Below are 27,290 nucleotides of genomic sequence, written 5' to 3' on the forward strand. Positions count from 1 at the left end.
AAAAAATCCATTTTTCCTCCAAAGCCTAGAATTCTTTTAAAATTCCCTTATGTTTTAATCTTTTTGATAAACACTTTTAGTACAATTGTTGTTTTCTCCTTTTCACTGAAAAAATATTAAAAGAAATAATTTGACCAGCTTCATTCATCACACAATACTTCAACTTAACTAGCAACCCCCAACACTCTTACAGGCTTGGCGGCACCAAACTGACTAGCACCATGAATGAAAGGGATCTGGGGGTAATAACAGACCACAGTATGAATATAAGCCGGCCATGCTGTAGCCAGTAGGGCAAATAATACTCTGGTGTGCATCAATCAATGCATCTCCAGCAAAACCAAGGAGATGATTCTTCCACTCTACTCAGCACGGGTGAGAGTGCAGCTGGACTGCTTCGTCCAGTTCTGGGCACCACACTTTAACAAGGATGTGGACAGGCTTGAGAGAGTCCAAAGAAGAGCCATCCATATGATCAGAGTTGTAAAAGGCAAACTATACAAGGAAAGGTCGAGGGATCTGGGACTCTTCAGCCTGAGGAAAAGAAGGCTAGGAGGGGGCCTTGTAGCAGCTTAGTGCTACACTAGGGGAGTACATCAAGGGTTTGGTGAACAACTGTTCACCAGGGCACCCGAGGGGAAAACCAGGAGTACTGGCCACAGACTCCTGGAAGATCTATTCAGGCTCAACATTAGGAAAAATCTCACAGTCATGGTGTTCGGACTTTAGAATAAGCTCCCTCCAGAGGTGGTGTAATCACCTACCATGGAAATCTTCAAGAGAAGACTGGACAGTCACCTTGCTGGGATCACATGACCCCCAGCTATCTTTCCTGCTTGGTGCAGGGGGCTGGACCCAATGATCTTCCAAGGTCCCTTCCAGCCTTGCAATCTATGAATCTGTGAACTCTTTGAAACCCAACCTTCTTAGTTATGCTATCAATTATGAACTATTGATCAATTAAATTGCACCAGCAAGTAAAACATGTTCAGCCCTGTTATGCTAGCCATGGTGCAAACACAGAGAAAAATAACTTTTTTGCCCTAAAATTGAATATAGTCTAAAAGACACTTAAACATTAATATCCCTATATGATGGGTAAGCCTGTGAAGCAAGACAGTTCATTATTTTCATACATTTTATCTGGGGGAAAACTAGACAGACTTTCTTTTGAATTGTGTTGTATATTGCAGTGTTTTAAACCAGACATTTTAATTTAATCAGTTAATATTAATTTTAAATTAATAATCATTTAATATTTTGATATTATATTTAATGTATAAATAATATTTGTATTTTTAATATTAAATAATTTAATATTTAATCTAATATTAATTTTAAATTAATTAATCTTTTCTGAAAAATTCCCAGTTGACAAACCTGAAAAGTAAATGTCTCTACAAACTAAATACACTTAAATAGTAGAAAGAAGTTTCTTCACAGAGTCCTAGTACTATTCTCCAGAGGTGTAACTAAGAATGAGAACCTACAAGGGTTACATTTAGATCACTCTAAATACCCAGTTGTGTAGGGTGTCGTCCCAAAAATGGCATCCCCTATCTAAGTTATCTTAGGAAATGTATGAAATGTGCCTGTACTGCAGTCAGAGCCTGGGAATAGCTGCATGCTGTTCCTGCTCGCTAACTCTGACCAAGCTATTCCTTCCCCCCAACAGCCCCACCCCCAACCAGGTAAACTCCTTCATGGGCCCCTCCACAGACTCACCAGCCTTCCCAGACCCACCAACAGTAGCCAACCCTTAAGCCCCCCTTGGAGGCCTGTTACCACCCCCCAACTTCTTGAATCCACCAGCCTCCCCCCACACTGAGTTACTTACTTTGGGCTATCTACACTGTTTCCGGCAGCCACAAATGGCTGTACATGCTACTCTTGGATTAGGTTAACCTTAAAGTAAAGCCAACTTCAGGACTAAACAGGTGTGGTAAATGTTTGTACACACCCAGTGTTGGTGCCCATTGTGTGTGTGTGTGTGTACAGCACTTCCCTCCTTGCATAGGGGCCACATAGGCTGCCATTCTTGTGCCCCTCTCAATCACACTCCCCCCCCCCCCCGCCCCCAGACTGATGCCCCACTTTCCAATCCATAGTTATGCAACACTTTCCTCATGGATATCCCAATAAATGAAGGAGGGGAGTTAAATAATATTTTGTTTATTATTGGTGTAGACAAGTGATAGAAAGGCAAGTAACTGTTAGAAATTGAGGTTAATGCTGCTATCAGCAGAAAGCAAAAATGAATGTTGAGAAGGCAATTCTTTCTCCTTTCATGTTAGCACTGGAGCCTGCAAGGGGTGAGTAGCTCCTGCTACATATGGCTCCTGCCCTCAACTCTTATTGACTTGAAACCATACTTTAAATCTCAGAAAAGCTTTTGATCCTTAGCCTCCATGAATAGACAGATACCAGGTCTGTGAAGTTTACTAGGAAAGGACTGCCCAGCTCATTTCACATAGACCAACTTACAATATCCAAAGAGATCAATTATTCCAAAAAAAATGTGCATGCGTGTGTATCCAGCCTGAGATTTAATATGCAAACTTGTGTCATCACCTATGGGTATAGTTAAAACAGAAATCTTCCTTTTAGCATAAAATTGCTTATAGTGGTGTAACTGATTTCACTTTGGCAAAAAGAGACAAATTACATCCATGGAAATGTATTTTACCAACATAACTGCATGTATGACATAAATATATTTGTATATAAAAAAGAACTTTTAAAAATTAAAATTTTCATTGTTAGCCAAGCCAAAGGGAGGCATTATACATATTTAAATGTTCTAAGAGAAAAATAATAACTGTGTAGATCAGGGGTTGGCAACCCCCAGCATGTGTGCCAGACCATGGCACACAAAGCCATTTTGCTTGGTACCCCAGGGCAGACAGTGGGGGAGTTACAAGGGGCCTGATTCTTGTAGCAGCACAGTCCCAGCCCCTTCCCTGATATCCACCTGGAGGTGCAATTAGCTGGACTGGGGCACTGCAGACCTCAGTGCAGTGACTTGAAGCCTCCTGGAGACCTGAAACAGCCAGCCTGGGCTCTGGGTAGGCCCCTGCTGTCCACCATGGAGCCCTGGCTGCTTGCAGCAGTTGGTGGGGAGGCTGGAAGTGTTGTACCAAGGTTTGTGGAGCCCCAGCCCAGCTTATTGCTGGCAGCAGGTAAATGCATGCCTCCAGGCAGACAGTGAGGAAGGGGCCAGTGCTGTGCTGCCACAACAAGGATCAGGTCCCTCATGGCTCCCATGCCGTCCACTCTGGGCATGCCAATATCTTACAAATCAAGGTTGGGGTGTTTTTGGCACTGGGCCCAAAAATGTTGCCAACCTCTAATGTAAAATCATTTCCAGTTGAAATATAATACTTACTTTTTAGGCTTTGATACAAAATTGAAATGGAACAGAGGTCTTTTAAACAGCCTCAAAACAAAATGAGGGTAGTCAAAATGTTTCAAAAGTTTTGAAATGTTTCAAGTTTTGAAGCTGAAGTTGGGCTTGCCTGCAAGGCAACAGAACATAAGGAGAGGGGGGAAAGACTGCTCTCATATAGACTGTGTAGCTGGCCAGTGACTGTGATCCTTCCCTGAGGTCCCTTCCAATCCCAGTGCTCTGGAGGAGGGATGGAAAAACAGCACAAAAAGCAGCATTGTTTAAACCGCCCTGCTTTCTGCCTTAGGATCACTTACTGAGCTGTGTGTTCCAGCAGCTCAGCGTCAGACAACTATGACTAGCAATGATCTTCTTCTAAAGGATTTCCTACTTGCTAGGTTAGCTTAAGCTAGGCTAGCCTAGCAAGAGGGATTTCAGTATACCTGGTTCTTCTAGGTGCTTTTTAAATTATTATTATATTCATTGATTTTTTCTTTTGAATTGTATAATTATATTGCTAGGATTACTATAGAATTTAATGTATATAGGAAGGCAAGTATTTTATTTCTATACATTTAAAGTTTTGCAGCATACATCATACATTATAGAATTTATATAGGAAGAAAGATATATTTATATTTGTTTGTATACATTTCATCTTTGCACCACACACCTAAATCATTGAATTTATATAGGGAGAAAGATAAATTTCTATTGGTTTTTGTACATTTCATCATTGTATCACACTTATGTTACTGAATTTATACAGGGAGAAAGATATATTTCTATTGTTTTTTATCTATTTCTTCTTTGCACCACACACCTACATTTTTTAATTTATATTGGAATGTGAATACATTTATATATTTGTAGAAAAGGAAGACATGAAACACACCATGAAGAATGTTGGAAAGGCAGGTGGTCAGCCTTCAGAGTGGGGCAGAAGAGGGGGTAGAGGGACAGATGTAAGTCCCCCCCCTCCTAAATTGAGATGCAGCCTCTTTCCTCTAGCTAGAAGGGATGAGGCTTCTACAAGCAGCAAGGAGAGGGGAGAGGTGCCAGTGCCACTGCCTATGCCCAAGACTTCATCCCCTCCATGAGCACCAGCCATAACCCCCACCCCCACCACCATGATGACAACAACAAGCAGCAGTCTACTCCAACCCCATTTCACTTCCCACGCTGAGTCTTCCAGTGCCAGAGGAAGAGCTGGCGCTAGATCTCAGTGCCCTAGCAAGTGAAATTCTGGGGAAGGAAGGGGAATCATCTGAGTTTTTGTTTGACACCCCTCAAGTTTCCCATAGAGCCAGGTCTCCTTTTCCAGAAGGCACTTCAGAGGAGGCTGATGTACAGGTGGAGGCAAGCAACTCAGCTGAGTCTGCACCTCCTCTTGCTGTGCCCCTGCCTGTTGAGGAGGGGGAAAGTGCAGCAGCATCCACACATTCACCCATACACCAGAAGTGAGTGGATAGTGTGGTCTGGGATCATTTTTAGCTGCCAGATGATCCCACATATGCTATCTGCCTGCACTACTGAGCCAAAACCAGCTGGGGCAAGGGAACAAAACACATGAGCACCATGGGGATGCTGATGCATCTCAGCAGGCACCAGCCCCTTGCCCTTGCTCTTCCTCAGCCTGGCACCAGTGGGAGCATGCCCAAAGGGAAGTCCCACTCTCACCCCAAAGCCCCCATCCCCACAAAGCAGAGGCACCCTGTAACAGTGAGGGAAAGGCAGACAGAAAGCAGGGCATGTTGCAAGTGTGAGCGAGATCACCCAGAGCACTGGGGAGATGCTTGCTGTTGATGGCCAGCCCTTCTCCTTAGTTGAGCGGCCAGAGTTCAGGAGGCTCATGGAGCTCATGGCAGCATCCTACCAAATGCCCGCATGTACCACCTTCAGCAGGATGGTGGTGCCCTCCCTGTATGAGGCATGCAGGGAGTACTTGAGGGAGGAGCTGTGCAAGGCAGGTCTGCAGATGGTCTTACACTTCACCTCAGACATCTGGAGCAGCCAGGGTGGTGATCACACCTACCTCTCCTTCACAGGGCACTGGTATGACCAGTCAGGCCATCAGTGGGCTCTCCTTCAAGCCAAAGTGATGGATGAGTCCCACATGGCAACAGAGATCATGGGGGTCATGAACCGCTTGGCACAGGGGTGGCTCATTGGGCAGGGTGAGCTCACTTGCAGGTTCATGGTCATCGACAATGGGGCCAATATGGTCTCACTTCAGAGCCAAATGGAGAGCTTCCAGGGGATCAGTGTTCCTGGCTGGGGTAAGCCACTGTCACCAGACATCCAGGCACTGGTAAAACGACTGAAGGAGGGCATCAGGAAATGGCTTGATCTCTTGCAGTCCAGTATGGTCCACATGCTGGCTGCCATGTGTGACCCGAGGTTGAAGGGCAGTGTATACAGCAGCCAAACCTTGAATCAGTGGACGGAGGTACTGGTGAAGAAAGTCAGGGAGGCAGAATGGTGGAGGTGGGGGGATGTGGAAGAGGGGGATCCACTGTCCCATGTTGGCATGCCATCCACCAGCCAGTCTTCTCCTCCACCACAGGTGCTCCAATATGGGCCAAAGGCTTGGCTTCAATAGTGGGGTCCAGAGTCACCAGTCCCCACCATCAAGCAGATAGCACTCAGGCCTTAGTGGATCCCTATCTTGCCAAGGATGTGGAGGCACTGCTGTGTGAACCCTTGGCCTACTGGGCAAGCCACAGCCAGACATGGACAGATCTGGCCACGGTTGCCCATGAGCAACTGTCCTGTCTACTAACCAGTGTTCCAAGCAAGAGGGTGTTCAGCATTGCTAGGGATGTAGTGACACCCCACTGCACCTGCTTGGATCCAGGTTTGGTGGAGCAGCTGGTGTTCCTCAAAGTGAACCTCCTGCTGCTGAGGTTCCTCAAGCTCCAGGTGCAGATGGAGTAAATGTCACCCTCCTCACTCTGTCCACACCTATTTCCTTTTTTCATTTTTTAAAACCAGTTAATGTCCTGCTCTCAGAGCTGGTGGGGGCACTCACTGTGTCACCAGCCAGCAGGGGAAGAACATGCCCCTGATGAGCTCCCATTCCAGGATGAATTTGAAGGTATGGGCTGGAGCTATGGGAAAGGAGGAGGCCCCAAGTCCTGGGCATGACCACTAAAACTGCACTCTGCCAGGGTCAGGGAGGCCTGGTGGGACTGCTGATGGTGCAGCAGCCCCATAAATGCCAGAACCAAGGATTCCCTGGTGAAAGGCAGGTAGGAGGCACCATAACCTTCAGCTAACACATGCACACACAGTCCTGGCTGGAGAAAGATCAGACCTGTTATGTTTTTGACAGGCCTGAGCCTTTCTGGTTGCAGTTGAGTTGTGAGACTCCAGGTGAGCTCAGCTTAGCTGCCTAGAAAGCCAGTTTTTGGGTTGAAAAAACCCTTTGTCAGGTGAGGAAGCACCTGTAGTTGGTGTGTGTGCTGTTCCTGGATGGAAGGAATAGTAAAGAAGCCAGAGGCTGGCCTGGCATGCAATGCAGGCAAGAAAGCCAATCAGTGAAAATAGAAATGGAGGCGTCAGGGGGTGAGGGACAGGCTGGGGTGGGGGAGGGGGGTGGGAAGGGGGATGTAGCGGCGCAGGTAAAAGCACAGAGGTACCTGGGGAGTCAGATGTCTGGCAGATTGTAGTGTATAAGAATCCCACCGTCTATATGGAATCCATATGATCACTGTGATCCTCCAGCCCTGGGGCTTTCCCACAACCCCAGGGCTGGGGAATCGCTCGGTGGGGATCCTTTGGCCATGGGAGTTTCCTGAACTTGTGAGCCCTAGGGATTGTGGCAGCTGCAATCCCCAGGGTTTAGGGGTTTCACACACCCCCAGGCCCTGGGAATTGTGGTTGTCACTATCCCTAGGGTTTGGGGGTGCAGAAAACCTCTAGACCCTGGGAGTCATGACTGCCATGTTCCCTAAGGTTTGGGGGTTTTATGCTGGGCATGGTGCACCCCTGTAGCTGGGAGTACCTCAGCTGAGAGGGCTCCCAGCCTCAAGAAAGACCCAACTACATGTGCAAATTAAAAGTTGATAACAACCAGCTATAAAAGCAGTACACATGTTCAGTCTAACTTTATAGGTGGTTGGAGCTTTTTATTATGTGATAGCTACTTTGCATGTGTAGTAGGTTTCCAGGTAATTGTGCAATTAACCAGTTAATTGCGAGATACCTGTAATTTGTAGAGGGGGCCATTGTGTTATATAGCACCAAAAACATCTTGGAAGCTCATAGCAGGAGAGGAAATCTTTGGTGTTGACACTGTCCTTGAGATAGGATGAAGCTGTTACTTTAAGCAAGATAGATAATAATTTATGTCTTAACCAAAATACTAATTGTTAACATTTATAACAGAGTTTATTCACCTTAATTTAATGCCAATTTAAAAAAAAAAAAATCTGTTTCACATGAAAATTGAAATTATGGCAACAATTTCAACCTTAAATTACTATAATATTTCAAAATCACTTAAGTAAATTATGGTAAATTAGTGGCCCCTCTGCACATTTCAATGAGCTTAAAGTTTGCTGTATATTTGCTTACATAAAGAATCGTGGAGGAAAATATCTTTTTTTTTTGGTGAAATTAAACTTTATAAATATGTTGCAAAGCCATAAACTGTGTGGCTAAAACATATATTATTTTCAGTCTTTACAATAGATCAAATGCTGGTATTCACATTTTTCCACGTCATTATTTTCAAATTCTGTTATGCAAAAATCTTTATTTATTTCTGGTTTCAGTTTAGCAAATAGGTACACAAAGGATATTTTCTTCTTTTAGCCTCAATTTCAATGGAGTTGAAAAAAACAGAGAAGTTCATGTTCCTCATTTAATTTATAAAATAAAATAATAAAAACAAGGTGGAAGAAAATCATATATATTGATTCAAAACACCTGACATATACAGGACAAAATATTCAAAGATATATGTGTGTGGGCCTGGGGCGGTCCGAGGCCCTTTTTTTGCGGCAGGCTGTGGCCAGCAGCCCGGACACGCCGGGTCGGGGAAGGCAGGTGGCACGCTAGAATTAGGCACGGACGCTTAGTGGTTGATTTAAGATTATTTTACTTACACCGAAGATGGTCGTGGTGCAGGCAGGAAAACTTGCTTGAGTTGCAGTTACAGATAGAAAAGAAGAGAGGCGGACTAGAGTTCCTTCCCGTGAACCTTCTAGCCCAATCTGGTTGGAGGCTCTAAACCGCGAGCCCGTTGCACCAACCGAAGAAAGTACTCGAAGCAAAGAGCTCTGAATAGACTCACACGAAGTTTGCTAGGCTCCGTGGAACTTGCATGCAGGGAAGGGTACGTCGAGGGATCAGGCGGTGACGGGGAGAGGCGAGAGGCTGATCAGACCCCTATACCCTTCTTGAAATACATGCTGGGTCCGATAGGCTCCGCAGCACTTAGAGATCTTCACGAGATGTGAAGTTCTCCTCCTTCTGATAGTCGTGGAGTTCTCCAACTTGGGCGGAAACTGCTCAAGCCTCTTATACGGCTAGCAGGCCAATCGCTAGCCGCCACGTAGGAATAATTTAGAACTGGCCAATAGTGGGGCACAAATTTGAATACAAATGGCAGGAACTCCTTACAGCATGCATTTCTCTTTTGCAACCTAGAAATGCACCTTGCAAAGAAAGCTATGAGTGGCAGGAAACAATTTAGCAGTGCCGAAGCACACACAAACAAAAATCACACCCTTGGGTTGTGACAATATGTAGGCATCAACAGCTGCACAAAATTTCCTTGTTGGATTTTATTACTCTATTTTTTTCAAGAGGCACCTCTGCATTTTTAGGTAGCTAAATATCTTTACAAATTTGATTCATGGAGACCAAAAACAAATAGTAAACTTACTCAATAAAATGAATATTTTCTTTCTTTAACATATTAATTAGTTTTAAGTGCAGGCATGTTTTGATAAGCTTAATTTTTCTTAGCAAATTTAAGATATTTGTATTTAACTAAAAACAACTAATGCCTTTTTAAATTACTTTTTGTATTTTTTATTTATTTGCAGTTTCTGTCCTCAAGATTAGTTGACACAAGTCATGAGTAAAAAGCCTCAAGAAAAATGAATTTCCATTTTCTTTGGAATAAAAATTGTAAAATGTAAAACTCTAAATAAATGTATACTAAGTCTTATACTTACTTAAATACATGTGTATACAGTGTTAGCATAAAGAATCAAATGTAAAGACTATGATTAATTACAAATGAATGCATGATGATGGTTTTACACACCTCTCAAAGAGTGAATGTTTCTTTAAGGAACTAGCTAAAAAGCAGAAATATAAAACAAGTTTTGGAATAATTATTAAAATCAAGATATCTTGCTTGCTGAATTAAATCAATTGAATTAAAATCAACCTCTTGAGAGAAACTAAACAACCAGAACAGCTTCTGAGTATGGATAGGAAGAAGTGTATAACTCTCCTGGGAAAAGCAGAAATATGTATGATTGAGGATTGTTAGCCTCAGCTGAACTTCGTAAGCAGGGGAAAAGTTTGTGCTGCAGTCAGTTTACCATGGTTCAGTTACTGGAGTAAGAGAAAGTGTGAAGTAGAAGTAGAGATGGAGAGCTCATTAGGAGCTAGAGTAGTTAATGATGGCAAATGAGTTCTTTATCGGTGCAGTTGTTCATCTTAGTTTTCTGTATGGTACCCACCTAATATTGCTCCTCCCAACACTCCTGTATACTGGAGAAGTGCCATTGCCCACACAGTCTGTGGTATGTGAAATTTTCTCTTAATTCCTAACTGAATACTGGACCATCTTTCCTCTTCAAACTGAATGATTATGAAAATGCGTGTGTGTCTGTAGCGGCTCCATAGGTGAGCTGAGCCAAACTGAATGAAGTTACTGGGAGCAGAACCAAGCTAAGTGACAGCAGGAGGCATCGCAGATGCCAGGCAGTCCAGGACAGCAGAACTTGCTGTGTCCAGCAGGAGCAGTGAGCCACTCCTTTCCTTAGCTCCTATTCCTCCCCTGCTCAAGCTTCTAGCGGCAAGTAACAGATGTGCAGGTGATGGGAAGTCAAGGCAGGTTTTTTGCCTTACTGTGACACTAAGCCTATTAACATTTGTGCAGATTTCAACGTAAGGTGTCACAAGTCCCTGGAGGTCTCATCAGACCCAAACTGAGGACAGGTGGGGATTATTTACTCTGATGAAGTGTTTGCTACCATGAGTGGTTAGTCTCTGTAAGAAGTTAAAGAATAGCTACAGGATATCAAGCACAGCCAGTACTTTGAAATTAGTGTCATGTATTCGCAAGCACCTACTTCTTCCTACTGATGTATTCACTGCCTAATGGGATAAGTAAGGGCTCAGACCAAGGAATATTAGCTGTCATTGGTAAACTGTTTAGTGTTTGCTGTCTTATATCTATTTTTTTAGTTGTTATATGCTGGTCAAGACATTTTTGGTGGTGGGTATTTAGTAAACAAAATTATTACAGTAACCATTGTTTGCCAGAAATGAAGTATGATTTATTCCTGCAAAGCATCAACAACTTATCCTTATAAAGTAAGAAGATGCAATGCTATTTGGTATCCATTTGGCAGGTTCAGATGGATAGGGAAGAGGGGTAGATGGGAGCAGATCACTCTTCCCCATTTGAAAATGGAGCACTGGTGAAAGACTTGACCTAAGGCTTAATACTAATAGGAAAATGATCGTGTTTTTGCAATGAAACTTGCTCATGACCTTGTCTTGCAGATGCACCACAAACCCTTGCTGACTTCTTATAGGAAGAGATAGATTTGTTCCACATTTGGAGAGGGTAAAGAAAATTAAGTGCTCTTGAACCTTTTCCATATGAAAACAAGTTCTGCTAAATAGTTCTTGGCTGTTGATCAGGATTGCCTTCTGAACAATCCCCTCTGGAAGCATTTTCCCTTTGCACCATTTTAAAGAACTGTTATGAACATTTTGTTTTTTCCTCCTTTATTGGTGAGTGGGTGTGGCAAGAAATGTAAAAATGTTTCTGACTAAAGCTTAGAACTATGCATTAACTCTACTAATAGCAAGAATTAAAATGGGCATCATTGAAAGGTGGAAACACAACAGCACAGTTTTTAATCATGCACTTCAGCATTTTTTTCTTCAGTATCATCACTTACCAAAGAATAGTTGACTAACAGAAAAATTGGTGTATGCATTTTATTCCTTTGCATTTCCTTTCTATATGTCCATGAGTTAATGGTACAAACAAAAGGCCAGGGTGACATAACTGCAGACCTTTTCTGGTGTTATCTTCTTAGAAATTTGTTTAAATATACTTGTAAACATGTTCCCTCATACATGTTTCACCTTTACAGAATGTCCTTGCATCTGTGGTCGTTATTTAAAACCATAGGAGTGTTGTGGGATGAGGTATCAAACATTTCAATATGTATTGCATGTACATGCAGTGTCAGAACAATCCAAGGTTAAATGTAGTCACCTAGATTGCTCTATGCAAGTGTTACATGGACATGTAAAGAGTAAAGAATCTGCTTTTTTTCAGTATAGAATAAATAGCATAACATGAAGAATGAAGCTCTGGCATTCATTTTAAATAGACTTGCTTTTGGAGGTATTCCACATTAGCTTGGGAATGATAAAAATGATGTGTCAGGTCCAAAAGAATCCTTTTTAAAATTTGTATTGATTTTTATTTTAATACAATACAAAAGTCAGAAATACATGCATCAATTGTAGCTACAAAAAAAAATTGTCTTATGTCACAAACAAGAAGCAATAAAAGAAAAAAAACAGGAGGGAAGAGGGAATGATAAAAGAAGTGGGCATGAGCAACAATTTAGTTACCAAAATATCCAAGAATTCCTCCCAAACAGCACCATTTTTTAAAATCAGTTAAGCCTACTAAACATGTCTTTCTCTATAGATGCCAGCTGTGCCATTTCATTGAACCATAAATATCCTACTTTTCCAAAGCAGCAATATAATCCTCTATGCTACTAATAAAATAGTCTACTGTAAGACTGCAACTTGGGAAGGATTTAGTCTGAATTCCTTTGGGATAAACCCAAGAACATTTTGCCAAAGGTATCAATACTGTGTTTAAAACTAGAGGTGCACTGATATATCAGTGCCATATTGTATTGGGCCAATAAAAGGAAAATTAATATTATTGGCTATTGGCTTTTTTTGGCTAGTGTAGCTGATAATGTCACCAATAAATATAATATGCCTTCTGGCCAGGGCCCCCAGACACTGTGCACATGCACGTGGCTGCATGCATACATGTGGCCAGAAATACAGCTGGGCAGTGAGGAAAGCAGCACCCTGCAGGTAATTCTGTAAAGGGGAAGGGGTATGGAGGGCAGATATATGCCCCCATGGTGAGGGAGGGAGGGAGTGGGGCAGGGACAGGAGCAGGTGCTGGGGCTGGAGGTGCTGCCTGGCCAGGGCAGTGAATGGGATGCAGGGCTGGGTCAGGATGGAGCCATGGATGGCTCAACCAAGGGATGTGGGTGGAGTGAGGGGGGCTGGTTCTCCACTGTTGCACACAGCCCCAGAGGAAGCATGGTAGAGTATGTGCCCCCACAGATTTGTGTTCAGGGCAGATGTGAGCTTCCTGATGTGGGTTTGGGTATCTCTGCTCTGCTGCCTTTGCCCCAAGGGCTTCACATCAGCCATGTGTCCCGGCAGCAGTGGTGGTGGCCAGTTGTGCCTCCTGCTTCTGGGTGGGTAGGAAACATACAGTTGATGCGGGGTCCCCGAGTCAAAGGCAGCAGAGCAGAGAACCCCAAGCTCACAGTAAGCAGTCCACATCTGCCCTTGTCCTGCTCAGTTCTGCTCTGCTTAAAAGCATCCCTACACTTAAAAATAGTGGAAGCAGCCCTTGAACTAAAGCTCATTTAGCCACCACCTGTGGCTCTATCCCACTCTCCACTCCCACCCTAGGTCCTATTCACCACAGGTTGGTCAGAGTCCTCAGCCCCAGCCCCAGCCCCTGCCCCACTCCTTCTCTCACTGTGGGGGCCTTGATCTGCACCCCACCATACCCCTTCCCTTCCACAGACTTACCTGCAGGGTGCTTCTCTCCATGCTGCCCGGCTGAGTTCCTTTAAATTCGTCATTGGATCAGTATGAGCTGATATGGTTGGTTAATAATCAGTCACTGATATAGGCCAAGACAATCTTTATCAGTGCACCCCTATTTAAAACTATATCTCTTCTTCCTGGAAAGAAATTATAGCTAAATTTAATTATAGGGCATGATCAATATATGTGACCAACATCACATCTCCAAAGTGTATCTGCTTTCAGTATATTTATTAAGTTTAAAGGGAGCCCAGTGAAGTTGAAAAATGATCCTTTGCTTTATAAGATGTAGTCTGGGATCAACTGTAGATGTCTGAATATTCTGAACTACTGATTTCCATTGGGATTCTGTCATCAGACTACCTAGGTCTTCATTCCAGATGAGTCTTAAAGACTCTGTATCAGGTCCGTTATGTGACATTATAGATTCACAGGATGATGCCACAGGATGGGGAAAAGGAGCAGATTTCAAAACAAAAAATAACATACCTTGAATATTTGCAGTACCTAAAGCTTAAGGTCTAAACTGATTTCCAGTATTTGATTTGACTGCATCAAGAGCCATTCAACTTTTTTCAGAAGGTCAAATTAATCATAACTTGAAAAAAGATGTACAGTAATATTATCTCCCACTAAAAGTTATTTGACATGCACAATACCCTTATCCATTTACTTTCTCCATATAAGTTTGTGGGCCCCATACTTCCAAAAGGGATTGCCTGAAATAGAGACCTTCTGATGTAATGAAGGATGAAACATCAGTAAATTTGCCAGATTTTTATTTTTGTTTCTTCTCGTTGTCCAATTTCTTGGCATTCATAGTTTTCAGTTTCATGATTATGGAGAAAATCATGAAGGTTTGAAAATAAAGATTCCAACAGAAGAAATACATTGTTCTGCAACAGGTTACATAAAGGAAAAAACACTGGATAATGGAAGTTAGAACACTGTTAAGATGGTGGGTCCACATTACTTTAGAAGTACAGAAACTTATAGGTAAAGTATTGGTTTCTTGAAAGTTTAATCTTAACTTAGAAGTTCCTGATTTTCTAATGGTCATTGTGCTGCTATGACCTCTCCCCCTAACAAACCATTACATTAGTGGTCAATTTTGATCAATATGGGCGGGGAAGAGTGGAGGTGTTCTCTTCATTCATAGTTTAGAAATAGGCATACTTTTCCATGAATCATTTCTTATATTTGTTTTCCATTCTATGCTTGATAGCTTGCTATTTTGTATGGAAGGTTTGGCATTTTACGCACATCAGTTGATTGTTTCTTCCCCTACTTGACATTTACTATTCTCAGAGCAATTTTTACCTTTTTAACAAAATTGGTACAATTTTCATGTTTCTAACAGACTTGCTTTATTAGAAAAATGTTCTCTCAGTGAAAGAATGATAGTAATGGAAGACTGAAAAGGGAATTGTGCAGCATATTCCTTAAATAGGACTCACAAGATGAAGGAAAACATGTAAGAGATGATAGATACTTGGGTCTCAGAATATGGGACTACTTTCTTCACTGGTGCATAGGTAGAGGAACTGCATTACTTCCAGTGCCTTCACACAGTAAGTAGGGGCACTGTGTATGAAAGCACCCTTTTTTCCTTACCTGGTATGAGAACCTAAGTGTAGGAGGGAATTGTTCTGGAGTACTGCAAAACAGAAGTGTCAAATTTTAAAAAAAGAGCTTATTTGTTAAAAACGCAGGAAGAGGGGAGGGGCGCTTTGTGTTGTTTTCCTACATCCTCCTTAACACACATCAATGTAGTGAACAGTCACCATTTTTATATTTGGAGAGTTAAAAACAAGCTTTTTCTATAATGTGAAATGTGATGAAGCACTTCCAAAGTTCACAGAAGACTTTGTATAAACAAAAGTAAAAATCCTTTAGCACTGAAAAGTGTGTGTTGGTATATGTGTGCATGCGTGTACAGGCTTAGTTAAGAAATAAAGTTTTTATCAAAATAGATGGTTATCCTGGTAGTGTTATTTACCTGTTAGCAGAGTGTGTGTGTAGCAGGGTAGCACTCTGGGGTTGGCTGTCTCTTGGCCTTCCTCTCTTTCTCTTGGACCCTTTTTCCTCAGACCTTTCTCCCCTGAGATGGCATAGCCTCAGCCATCTTCATCTTGGGTGGTATTTTCTCTGATTCCTTTCCTCTCTAGCTGTGGCCCCTCTCTGGTCCTTTGGCCTACCCCAGGCCCTGGCCCCACCTTAGGCCAGTGAGATCACTGGTCTCTCTGGCATCGGCAGTCTCTGGCTGTGGTGTGGTCCCCCTTTGACCCCTCCTGGGCCAGTGAGATTGCATGGGTCAGTCCCTCTGCTGCCAGCCCCCATTTGTCCAATAGTCGCCCTCTGCATGGCCAGCTATTCCCAGCCAATGCACCACTGTAGCAGCCTGGTGCCCCAGGGTTGGCCATAAAGCCCTGGGAGACCAAAAAAACCCTTTCCTTTACCCTGCTTTTCCTACACCCTGGGCGGTCTGCTCTTCATTTTCCTGCCATGACTTGATGGTAATTGGTATAAAAATGTGGGAGGCTGTCCTGATCTTATTGCAATGACTGCCAGGTTTTTGGTCAAGGCCTTGTGAGCCAAACTGCATGGCTCTGTTCCACACCTACACCACACCCTAAGCCACACAGGTATCATCTCTATTGATACGCTCTCTGCACGTACCAGGCCCTTAGACCCCTTGATCTCTCACTCAGCCCCTTTCCTTTCATTGATGCTGACAAGCCCCTCTTGGGCTACAGGCTCCCAGCCCCAGTTCTTGCCCCTCCTCTATTATGAGCCCCCTCAGTCTTTGGCTGTGTCTCCTGGACTTCAATCCCTCTCTAGGCCTTGGCTCCACTCATAGGCCAGTCAAGACCATGAGGCTCCCAGGCACTGTTCAGTTTTCCTTCCTAGGCTACCAACCTCTGGTCTTTCTAGTCCTACTGGCACTCTGACCCTCTTGGATTCCTCAGGCCCCTTGGTCACTCACTCAGCACCTTCCTTGGGCTGCCAGACCTCTTGGTTCCCCTTTTCCAGTTCTTCTCTAGGCCTCTGGACCCTCCTGATTCCACTCTGAACAACTCTCCTCTAAGCCTCTGGACTCTTCTGATCTTGCTGAGTCTCTGGGCTTGTATCCTCCCTGCGAGGTCCCCCCCTTTTGCTCCAAGTTCCTGTCTTTCCTGCTGCCCCTCCCCACCCCTCTCTCTGGGCCTCTTGCTGTGATAACAAATGCCCCTTATGCAGTTCAAGCACTCTCAGACTTTCCTCAGGGCTCCAGGATCCTCACTGGACCCCTAGGCCTATGGGCTGTCTGGTCTTACTGGTATTTGCCTCTTCTGTGGGTTCAAGGTATCTCAGACTGTTCCTGGGCTTCAGGACCCTTACTGAAATACTAGGCCTTTGGCCTCTGTGGCCTTGTGTGTAGTTGCCCCTGCTGTGGTTCCTTTAATCAGCCCACTAGGAACCTCCTTCCTTTGTTTCTATATCAGGGTGTGCTCCCCTTCCCCACACCAAAGAATAACCCACAAGGCAGCAGGGGCTGGGGTTTTGGGAACTCCATACTTACCCTTCCCTAAGGTTTGGCATCAGTGGCACTTTACAGGAGCTACCCTGCCACAGGCCACCACACCACTGGGACCCCACACTCAAGTCATGTGCAGTTTTTGGTCTTACCCAGGACCCACTTCTAGGCTAACCTGCTTTGGCAATTCTTGCCCCTTTGGGGCCCCTTGGTCCTGGCTCCTCCTCAGCCCCTGATCTTTCTGGGCTCACTTCAGTACACTGGTGATGCATAGGGGGTGCACGCAGGTGCATGTGCATCCCCTGAGCATGGTGGTGCACACCCTGCCAAAAGACACCACCGACACTGCCGGCAATGCTTGCGAGCAGTTGATGCTTGCCACCAACATCGCCAGCAGCATCTGTGGATGGTCTGCAATTGCCACTAGCCACCACCAATGCTGCTGGTGGCATCTGCCAGTGGTTGCTGACTGCTGATCCATGCTTGCTTGCCACCCCCCTGCACCAACAGCACCGTGGCTGCCTGTGGGAGCTCCCTGCTTGCTGCCACAATGCTCCCACCACCAACAGTGCTGCTGCCACCTGTGGGAGCTTGCCATGCCCCCCCCCCCCAGCTTCTGGGGGCATGCAGCATTCATGCTTCAGTAGGCCCCCTTACTCTCAGACCCATTCTCTGGGCTCACCAAGGCCCCTCATCAGGTCCCAAGCTCTTGGCCTCTCTCTAGCTATTGGGCTCTGCATCAAGTCCCATAGTCTTAGGCCTTCTTTCTGTGCTCCAGACCCCACACTGGGTCTCCAGGAACCTCTTCTATCCCTCTAGTTCCTTCTCAAACCTCTAAACAGCTTTCAGTGTTACCCTCCATGCTGACCTGGAGCTGCAGCCATCCTGCTAAGGTGGTGTTCTCTTAGCAGGCTCCAAGATCTTACTGACAGCTCTACTCTCAGGGTCCACATTTATATCCTGTCTAAGTCCAGCCCTCATCCAGTCAAATGACTGCATCACTCAGTCCTAGCATCACCTGCAGGCTTCCTGGGTCAGCTGACTCTGCAATTAGCCCTGACCACACCTACAGGTTGGTCCACAAGCTGTTTTAATCCTTAAAGTGGCAGGTGCCACAAGCATCCTGCCACAGTGTGCTTCTATGCTAGATTAGTGCTACTTGTTGACTGTAGGAACACAACTGTTTCTTTAAGATAGTGTCTGGGTAGTCCCATCTGCTGGTTGCAACTCCTTATATTTTAAGAGTGAACAAATAGAATACCCAATGTAAGGGGAAGTATCTAATTCTATTGTAAAAGTTTGAAGTGAATACTATAGCAGAATGAACAGATAAAACTTAGAGTAAGAGTAATTTATGTTCAATCAACATATATTTAATTTTGCTAAAATGCAGATTTAACTCACCCTGGGATAAGCTTAATATTTTGACGAGAATGTTAATTTCAATAATTATACAAAGGTTTGCTGAAAAGTCATAGTTTTTATACTGTTGTAAAACTATTTCTCTGTACTCTGATTTGTTCTTTTCAATCTTTATTGCACAGGTAAAAGCTCTAGCCAATTGAGTCTTCAATACAAATTACTACTAATACCTTAGACCTCGGCACTGCAGTAACAGCCTACAGTCTGCTACTCTGGGATAAGCAGGTCACCTGTCTTCTCTAGTTCCTGGTAGATTTATGACCATTAGCTTCTACCAGCTTTCCATTAGCTTCAACCAGTCCCTAACATACAAATATACATATAAATAGTTAATAGATATGTCACTCCAATGGACAGTAATCAAGAATATGTAACATAGTTCCCTGGTTTTGTAGAATTAAAAAAAAATATTTTATGCAATGCAAATAGCTTCCTTGGTACTGATGTAAAAAACTGTACAAAAAGCTACAGTTCTTAAATTTCATTTTGGTGACATTAGATTGGTCAGAACAATGTGTATAATCTAAAGGTCTTTTCCAACTCTTTTGTGTCACAACTTGCTATCAAGCATCTTATTCTGTCTTAAGTTTCTATTTAATTGATACATTATCCATTATTATTTTTATTGAACTTCCTCAGAACTCTGGAGTGCCCAACTGAAGTAATTAGTATCACACAAATTAGGGGTCTATACCATCTGGGGGACAGCTAGGGCCTATGACCCTTCTATGAAAGGGGATGTATACCTAGAGGATGGAAAATAGAGAAGATCTTTGAACTCTTAAGATGGTATTAGTCCAGATTCATTTAATCAGTTGTACATGTAGGGTGAGCAGCACTTCATACTTTGGTAAAAAGTACCAAGTCTTTACTTAAGAGTCTGTCAGGTTATTGGTAATTTCTTACCTGTAGCTGGTCTTCTACATAATTTATTTTTGCTTTTCAGGGAATTAGTACCCTCCTGTTAACAGGGCTCGTGTCTTCTTGAAGGGAGAGTGTCTGCATTGACATGTTCAACTTACCAGTATATAGCAGCAGCTTGCTGACTGGTGATGTGTGATTAGCCTCTTCTGTGACAGAAGCACAGTAGTGTAACTATGGCTTGGTCTCTGGGATATCATAGTATTACAGTATCATAGTACTTAGGGTTGGAAAGGACCTAAACAGATCATCAGGTCCAACCCCCCGCCCCAGGCAGTAACGGCTGCTGGGGTCATATCACCCCAGCCAAATATCTGTCCAGCCTCCTCTTGAAGACCCCCAAGGTAGGAGAGAGCACCACCTCACTTGGGAGCCCAGTCCAGATCTTGGCAGCCCTAACTGTAAAGTAATGTCTCCTGATGTCCAGCCTGAACCGTCTCTCTAATATGAGTCCCATGTATTGACTACGGGGGGCAGGCTTGGAATGGAAGTAGGGGGAAGTGCTCAGCATGGGCTCACCAAGGGGCCAGAAGTGTGGGCCATGCAGACTGGAGGCAGGAAACAATAGGAGTCCCCTTATCAGACTTCCTCCACTTGCTCCAGTGCAGCCAACAGCTACTGCACTGCTTCTCAGAGACACTGCCAAATGAAGACTTCTACAGTCATAATCACAGTGGTATAGCTGTTGCACTGGCAGCATCTTCTACTGGTGAAGAAGCTGATGAAAGGACTCTTCCCTGTAGTCAGATTAGACTTTGCCTGCCCCTCCCACCCCCTACATATCCATTCTTCTCTGCTCAACACAGCCCCCATCCCCACCTCCAGTTCTGCTCAAGATGCTGAAATAGGTAGCTCAGGGCAGGCAATTATTTTGGGTGGAGGGCCACTTACTGAGTTTTGGCAAGCCATTGAGGGCCACATGGAAGGCAGTCAGGGACAGATAAATATTAATTTTCTAAATTTGTTAGGAGTCCCATATGCCAGATAGAATAGCCTGGCGGGCTGCATCTGGCCTGCGGGTCACATTTTGCCCACCCCTGAGGTAGCTACACCTCTGCAGAAGCAGCATGGGCTCCTTTCATCCCAATCTATATATAGATTACACATACAAACATTACCATAACACCAACTTTATTGGGCATGGAGTCTTCCATAAAACATGCAGTCCCCCCCAAAATAACCCATAGACTTAATAAAGTTACAAAATTAAAACAATGTTTTTTTCTGTTAGTTCTTGTAAGAGTCACAAACAAAAGAGAAGAGACATGTATTTGATATTTAAAAAGACAGAGCAATGCATGCATGTTGATACTGGATAGTTGTCCACTAGTCTTGGTTTCATTCTCTAGTCATGCATCATTCAGTCAAATGTACAAAAAAAGCCCCAAAGCAAATATTAATATAAATGCAAGAACAAATAACAAATGTTAATAATAAATAAATAGTTGTTATTTTTATGAGAAAGGAAATTATATGGTAGCAAGTTGAAGCTGTTACTTTGTCAATAACAAAAAAGAACAACAAACCTAAATGTTCTTTAGTGTTGGTTTGAAATTAGATTTTTTTCTATTGCTTTTTGATCATCATAAGTGTCAGTGTGAAAGTTTTCATCAGAACATTTGGATGAAGAGTGAATGCTTGTGGTTATTCATTTGTTTGTTTGTTTGTATTTTAACCCTACTCCTGCTAATGCAAGTTGGACTGCTCTACATTTTAGGTCCTGATGCTGCCATGAGGCCTGTGTCCTTTGCCTACTCAGTGAACCATTAAATGTAATGCAGTTTCAGAGTGGGTCCAGCCAGAGGACACTATTGCAGGTTTGGGTATCTGATTTTTATTTTATAATAACATGAAAATGTTTTTAAACATGTACATTAAGAACCCAAGCCCAACTGACTTTCATTGGGACCTAAACTCCATGTTGTTTAGTCACTTAAGGAAAATATATCTATTCTATTAACCAACTTTCACTCCTGAGCCATTTCAGAATGTTCTTCTCTTCTCCATCCTTTGCATGCAGTGTCCCCATCTTTGTAATGGTAAGGGGCCTTTCCTCCAAGGTGGTGAATTCCTGGAGCTTCTTTTGTCTTAACATCCTAAAAATAATAACATTATTAAAATAATTCTCAAATAAAGTGTTGCATCCCATTCTTATTAATAAATTAAGCGGTTGTGCCATAGATTACTACACAGTCAGGTGTGTGGAGAATTGGCTTATGGGGTGCACACAGAGGGTTGTGATGGATGGGTCATTTTTGACCTGGAAAAAAGTGGGCAGTGGAGTTCCCTAGGGTTTGGTCTTTGGACCAGTGCTGTTCAATATCTTAATCAGTGACTTGGATGAGGGCATGGAGAGCACTCTGCCCAAATTTGCAGACAACACCAAATTATGGGGCAAAGTAAACATGCTGGAGGACAGGGAGCGGATTCAGGAGGATTTGGACAGGTTGGGAATGTGGGCAGAACAGAATAGGATGCAGTTTAACAAGGATAAGTGCAAAGTGCTGCATCTAGCAAGAAAGGATCACCAACACACCTACAGACTGGGAGGTGACTTTCTAAGCAGCACAGCAGCACAAGGGATCTCAGAGTCATAGTCAACTCCAAAATGAACATAAGTCATCAGTGTAACGAAGTGATAAGTAAAGCCAACCACACTCTATTATGCATTAAGAGGTGCATCACAAGCAGGTGTAAGGAGGTGATACTTCCCTTTTATGCGGCATTGGTAAGACCACAGCTGGAGTACTGCGTCCAGTTCTGGGTACCACAGTTCAAGAGGGATGTGGATAACTTTGAGAGGGTCCAGAGGGCTACTTGTATGGTTATAGGCCTACAGGTAATATCCTACAAGGAGAGATTGTGGGACCTGAATCTCTTCAACCTCTGCAAAACAAGGCTGAGAGGGGATCTTGTAGCCATCTACAAATTCATCGGGGAAGGGAGGGCAGCAAAGAATAGGGGATACTCTGTTTACGAGGGCACCCCTTCGGGTTACTAGGAACACTGGCCATAAACTGATGGAGAGCAGATTTAGATTAGACATTAGGAAAAAAATTCTTTATGGTGAGGGTTGCCAAAAATCTGGAATGGGTTTCCAAGGGAGGTGGTGTTCTCCCCTACTTTGGGGGTCTTTAAGGGGAAAGTAGACAAGCACCTCACTAGGGTCATCTGACCTCAGCACTCTTTCCTGCCCAGGTAGGGGGGTCAGACTTGATGATCTACTGAGGTCCCTTCCAATGCTAAAATGTCTATGAAATCTATGAAAGATTTTACAGTTTTGCTTTTCACTTATCAAGGTGGCAACATGAACAAGCATCAAGATAAAGCCAATCCGATGTCTTCTATGCAGAAATATTAACTTGGCACTAGAATTATAATATATATCCAATCCTGTATTTGACCATGAAAGGGTGCTTAGAGGAAAATAATATAAGATAATAATAATATAAGCAGCATCACTCTCGTAGAAATGCTGAGCTGGTCCATCATTAAGTAATTTATTCTTATTCTTCCTTTGATATTAGCAATGTGAATATTAAAGGAAGTGCCATGGTACTTTATGGTAAAAGAATAAATTCAGAGGAAACAACCTGTTTTGGCTGCATGAAGATTTCAGGCAATATGAACCAGTTTGGAAACTTTCAAGGGCAGATCCAGGATTTGTAAAAGGTGGTGTGGAAGTAGCATCCTACACTACTGAGGTGGACGCACCTCCCACTCCCAGCACCTCTCCCCAACCCCTGATGGGCAGACCATGGTACAGGAGAAGCAGTCAAGATTGTTACCTGATGGAGAGACTTAAAAAACTATCTTGGGGTGGGGTGGGGAAGTGGGCAGGTTTCAGAGCTGCTAGCCAGGCAGACATGGAATCAGGCTTGTCTAGAGATAGCAGAGGTGGCTGTGGCAAGGGGTGGGTCCCCTTTCCTTATACCTGCTCATGGGCTCGCAAGGAACATCAGGGGGAACTTGGCAGGGAGGAAGAACCCTCCTACTGCTGCCCCTAGATGAGCCACATATGGCCTGGCTAGAGTAGGTAGGAGCAGCTCTGAAGCTCCCCTCTCCCCTGAGGCAGCTGGTGATGGGTGAGGGAAGGAGGAAGGGGATGGGAGGGAAGGTGCACTGAGCATGGATGAGAAAGGAGAGGGGGATTCTTACTTACTTTAGGGTCTTAGAAAAAATCCCTTGCTGCTGCTGATCCTGGAAGCTCTCCTCACAGCCATACAAAGGTATGTGTTTATGATCAAACTATACTAGGACTGTGTGAGCCATGAGCATCTGTTTGCTAATGAAGTATGCATTGAACTAGTATCTAACAAATAGATGTTCCTCTTTAGCAAACAGATGCTCAAACAGATGCTTACTGCTAAGAATTACTAGTTGGGGCTGTTGTTTTCTTTACATCTTGTCACTTTCACAGAATAAACCCATTTCAATCAGGATTTTCTGAACTTAACTGTAAAATCAGAAATAGTACAAATGGCACCTCACATCTTGACAAGGAACAAAATCTTGCACGGAAATCCTAAGCCATGCAAGGGTATTAGCATGTCTATATTGCTTCTGCAATAGAGCATGCTTTTAAGTAGTTCTCTGTCAACTTGGTTCTTTTCTATATAAGCCAAAAACAGAAACAAGGCAGAGAAGCCCACTCCAATACTGCTCATAAGCATGCTGGAGATAACGGTCTCAAAAAAACACGGGCAGGGAGCAGAAACAGGATGATATGTCTTCTTCATTTCTAGGTTTGACATGTATGGAGGTGGGCAGGGCAAGATTTTCAATAACACTGTTGTGTAGAAGTGGAAATAGTATAGACATATGCCAGAAGTCTTACTAATGGCCTATGCCTAACACTTGGTATTAAATATTTAAAGGTCCAAATATCAAAGATAAATATTTATAAGAGAACAATAGACAGTTCCATGGCACGACATCAGAAATGTTCTGTTTACTCAATACTTACACAATGCTCAATATTATGTTGGGGTTTCTATTGTTAATACACTTAATGGACTATCTTGAAATGGAAAAATAAATAATATAGCTCACTAGACAATTCTTTTTGAGATTTGCCTTTCAGAGACAGGAACATACAAAGTCATTATATATAGAACAAAGAAAATCTTTGGGTTCTAAGAGTAATTTGAGGACTTGATTTTTTTAAAAATAATTTCTCCTATCCTTTTGCATAATGAATAATTTTTAACACATTACCTGTGATTTGTTTTCTGGTGTCAGCAGGACTTCATCTGGAAAATGGGTTTCATCATCTGTATGAATTTCTTTGTCAGAAGCTGGTGAGGGATTTCAATACAAGAATATTTACTATTATTAGCAAATAAATTTTGCCAATGATCAATCAAGAGTTCTTCAGTCCTCCCCACTGGAGTTTCATGTGTTGGCATCAAAAGGAAGCTTTCATCTTAGTTTAATGTGACATTTTAAAAGTCTTTCTATAAACAACATGAAATATTAGCTCTTAGAGAGACATGGTTTTCTGTGTCTGCTCTCACATTCAGGGATTGGCTATCAAGCCACATAATAATTCTGAATTCTAATGACAAATTTAGGTTCCATATACCCTGTAAACATTATCATATATTTAGGGGTCTTGTTCAGTACTGTACTGTTTCAAACTTGTGTTAACTACTGGATGACCTTGTTTCTAAATCAAACTTTTAATAACTGTAGGCTTTTATAGGATAATTCAGTTGCAAACCATAATCTTAGATATTTCATGTGCTTAGGACTTCGTAGCATGTTAGATTTTAAATGTCATGTTATAACTGGAACAGTAGGGTAAAGTGAAGCAAAAGGCACTAAGTTTCCTGGTATATTTGCATTTAAATATTCCATAGACAGTCTAAAAAGAAGGAAATTCTGAACTATTAGGCTATTTTTATCTGACACAAAGTTCTTACCTAGCAGGGCAAAATGTAGGTTATTTTTGCCAATCCAGTCTGGAATTTCCCCAGTCGGGATACAAGCTAACACAATTTTCTCTGCTTCGACATACTGTAAATTGGACTTTGCAATGACAAGATTTCTGAAAAGCCTCATTGGAAGCTGTTCCCTGTAATTGTTCAAAAAAACAAAACAAAACAAAAAAACCAGCAAAAACCCAAAAGTTCATTAGGAACTGTTTTCTTGTGGGTTTTTTTTAGCATTTCAAGTGCTCAGCAGAGTGTCTATGTAGGAAAACATATTGTAAAAATATTTCTCCATCTATTAGGCGATTACAGTTTCCTTCCAGTTTATATTTTTATGAATGTGCAGCATGAATTGACTAAATACAATTACTTTAGCAATGTATTTTATAGAGTGATTTCATAATCTGTGGGTGCATCTACACAAGATGCTCAAGCAGAGTAGACTAATTCTACTGAGCATTAGCATGGCAGCAAAACCCATGCTAATGCACTAATGCGCAGTAGAATGCACAATGTAAAAAAAAAAAGCCTGTGATGACACTAATGTGCAGTAGTGCCAATTATGGTGCATTTAGTACCTGTAATTACAGGTACTTAAATAAATGTGTCATAATTACAGTGCATTAATGAACGTGTAGACGCTCCCTGTAAAACCATATATTATATTGTACTTGTTCATCTCATAATGTCCCTGACGGATTTCTGCTACAAAAAGTGAAGTACCATATTTACTTGAAACCATTTAATGTTGGGTGCGGGGGGGAATCCTTTCATCTTGGATTCAAGTACAAGAAGTTTACGACAGTTGCTGTGGATTTGATTCTGGCCCCAATTTGGGCTTAAGTATAATTCTGAGGTTGGAGTTGCAGCTGTAGCTGCTACCTGCCCCTCCCCCCCCCACCTATGCCCCACTTTGTCTCCTTTACCATCTTCTGCTACCACTTACACTCCAGCTTCAGCCCTGGTCTAGTCAGGACCATGGAGCCCGTGGTTGCTCTGCCCCCGCCTCCTTCCACCCAGTCATGTAGCAACAGTGACAGTGGCAGCAAGTCAAGTCCTGATTCTATGCTTCTGGCCAGACCAGCACTGGAGCTGGAGGGAAGCAGAGGTACAGTGGGGGAGAAAGGGATGGCAGATGACAGGGTGGGGAGAGGTAGTGGAGGGGTCTGGAGGATGGAGAGAAGTAGAGGGGCAGGTGCCAGGGAGTGGAATCACTACAGGGGGACAGAAGTCAGGGAATGCAGGCACAGGGAGGGGTGGGACAGGCAACAGGGGGGGCAAATGGTTGGGGGAGCAGGTGGCAAGGGGCAGGGTTCAGGTCACTTGACTCCCATGCCACCTGCCCCCCTTCACTACTTGCCCCACTACTGCTGTTTGCTCTGCTGCAGCAGTGGGTAGAATGAATTTAAGATGACCCTACAATAATTAGATTTTTATACATGGTAAATTATAAAAAAAATATAGAATTTCCATCTATAGAATCTAATTATTAGTGGATTGTCTTAAATTCAAAGCCATCTTGGATTCGGATAAATACAGTAATTTTTCCCAGATTAAACTAGACTTGAAAAATTATTTTAATATGTGAGATCTACAGTGCCAAAATAGAGGGTATAACATGTAAATCTAATAAAGGGTGTGTTTTTGTTTGCTACCAGACAGCAGAGAACATTAAAGAGTTCTGAGTATTGGCTTACAACACATTAAGTCATCCAGTTAAACCACTAGGACATGGTGATATGGTTACAGGGTTTCCTAAACATGGAAATGGTTTCCAAATATTTGTACAGTAAACTGTAATCTGTTCCTTCCACGATATTATGCAAATATGATCAATGTATGATGGAATACATAGTGCATTTGTAAGGACTACTACTTAAGGACTATATTTACCTGAATCCAAAGTGAGGTTTTTTTCCTCAATCAAAATGGAAGAAAAAAGCCTCTCATTAGATTTGAGTACTGGCCCAGAGTGGGAAGCTCCTCTGGCCCCCAACTCTAGGTCCAAGACTGAAGCTGGAGC

At 43.0% G+C, this 27,290-nt stretch overlaps 1 protein-coding gene across 3 annotated transcripts in view; it reads right to left on the bottom strand.

Annotated features, from left to right (window-relative positions):
• Window positions 1–21,145: 21,145 nt before the first annotated feature.
• The window catches only part of LOC109280815 (uncharacterized), a 163,203-nt gene continuing 157,058 nt past the window's right edge, over window positions 21,146–27,290 (bottom strand). For all 3 annotated transcript variants that reach the window (XM_059724795.1, XM_059724794.1, XM_019478161.2), the window contains 3 exons: window positions 25,259–25,410; window positions 24,552–24,631; window positions 21,146–21,430 (listed from right to left, as the gene is read on the bottom strand). In XM_059724795.1, coding sequence (XP_059580778.1) covers window positions 21,302–21,430; window positions 24,552–24,631; window positions 25,259–25,410 — 361 coding nt within the window. In that variant the 3' untranslated portion in view covers window positions 21,146–21,301. The remainder of the gene's footprint in view (window positions 21,431–24,551; window positions 24,632–25,258; window positions 25,411–27,290) is intronic.

Source organism: Alligator mississippiensis, chromosome 3 (genome assembly GCF_030867095.1).
Source record: "Alligator mississippiensis isolate rAllMis1 chromosome 3, rAllMis1, whole genome shotgun sequence".
NCBI lineage: Eukaryota > Metazoa > Chordata > Crocodylia > Alligatoridae > Alligator > Alligator mississippiensis.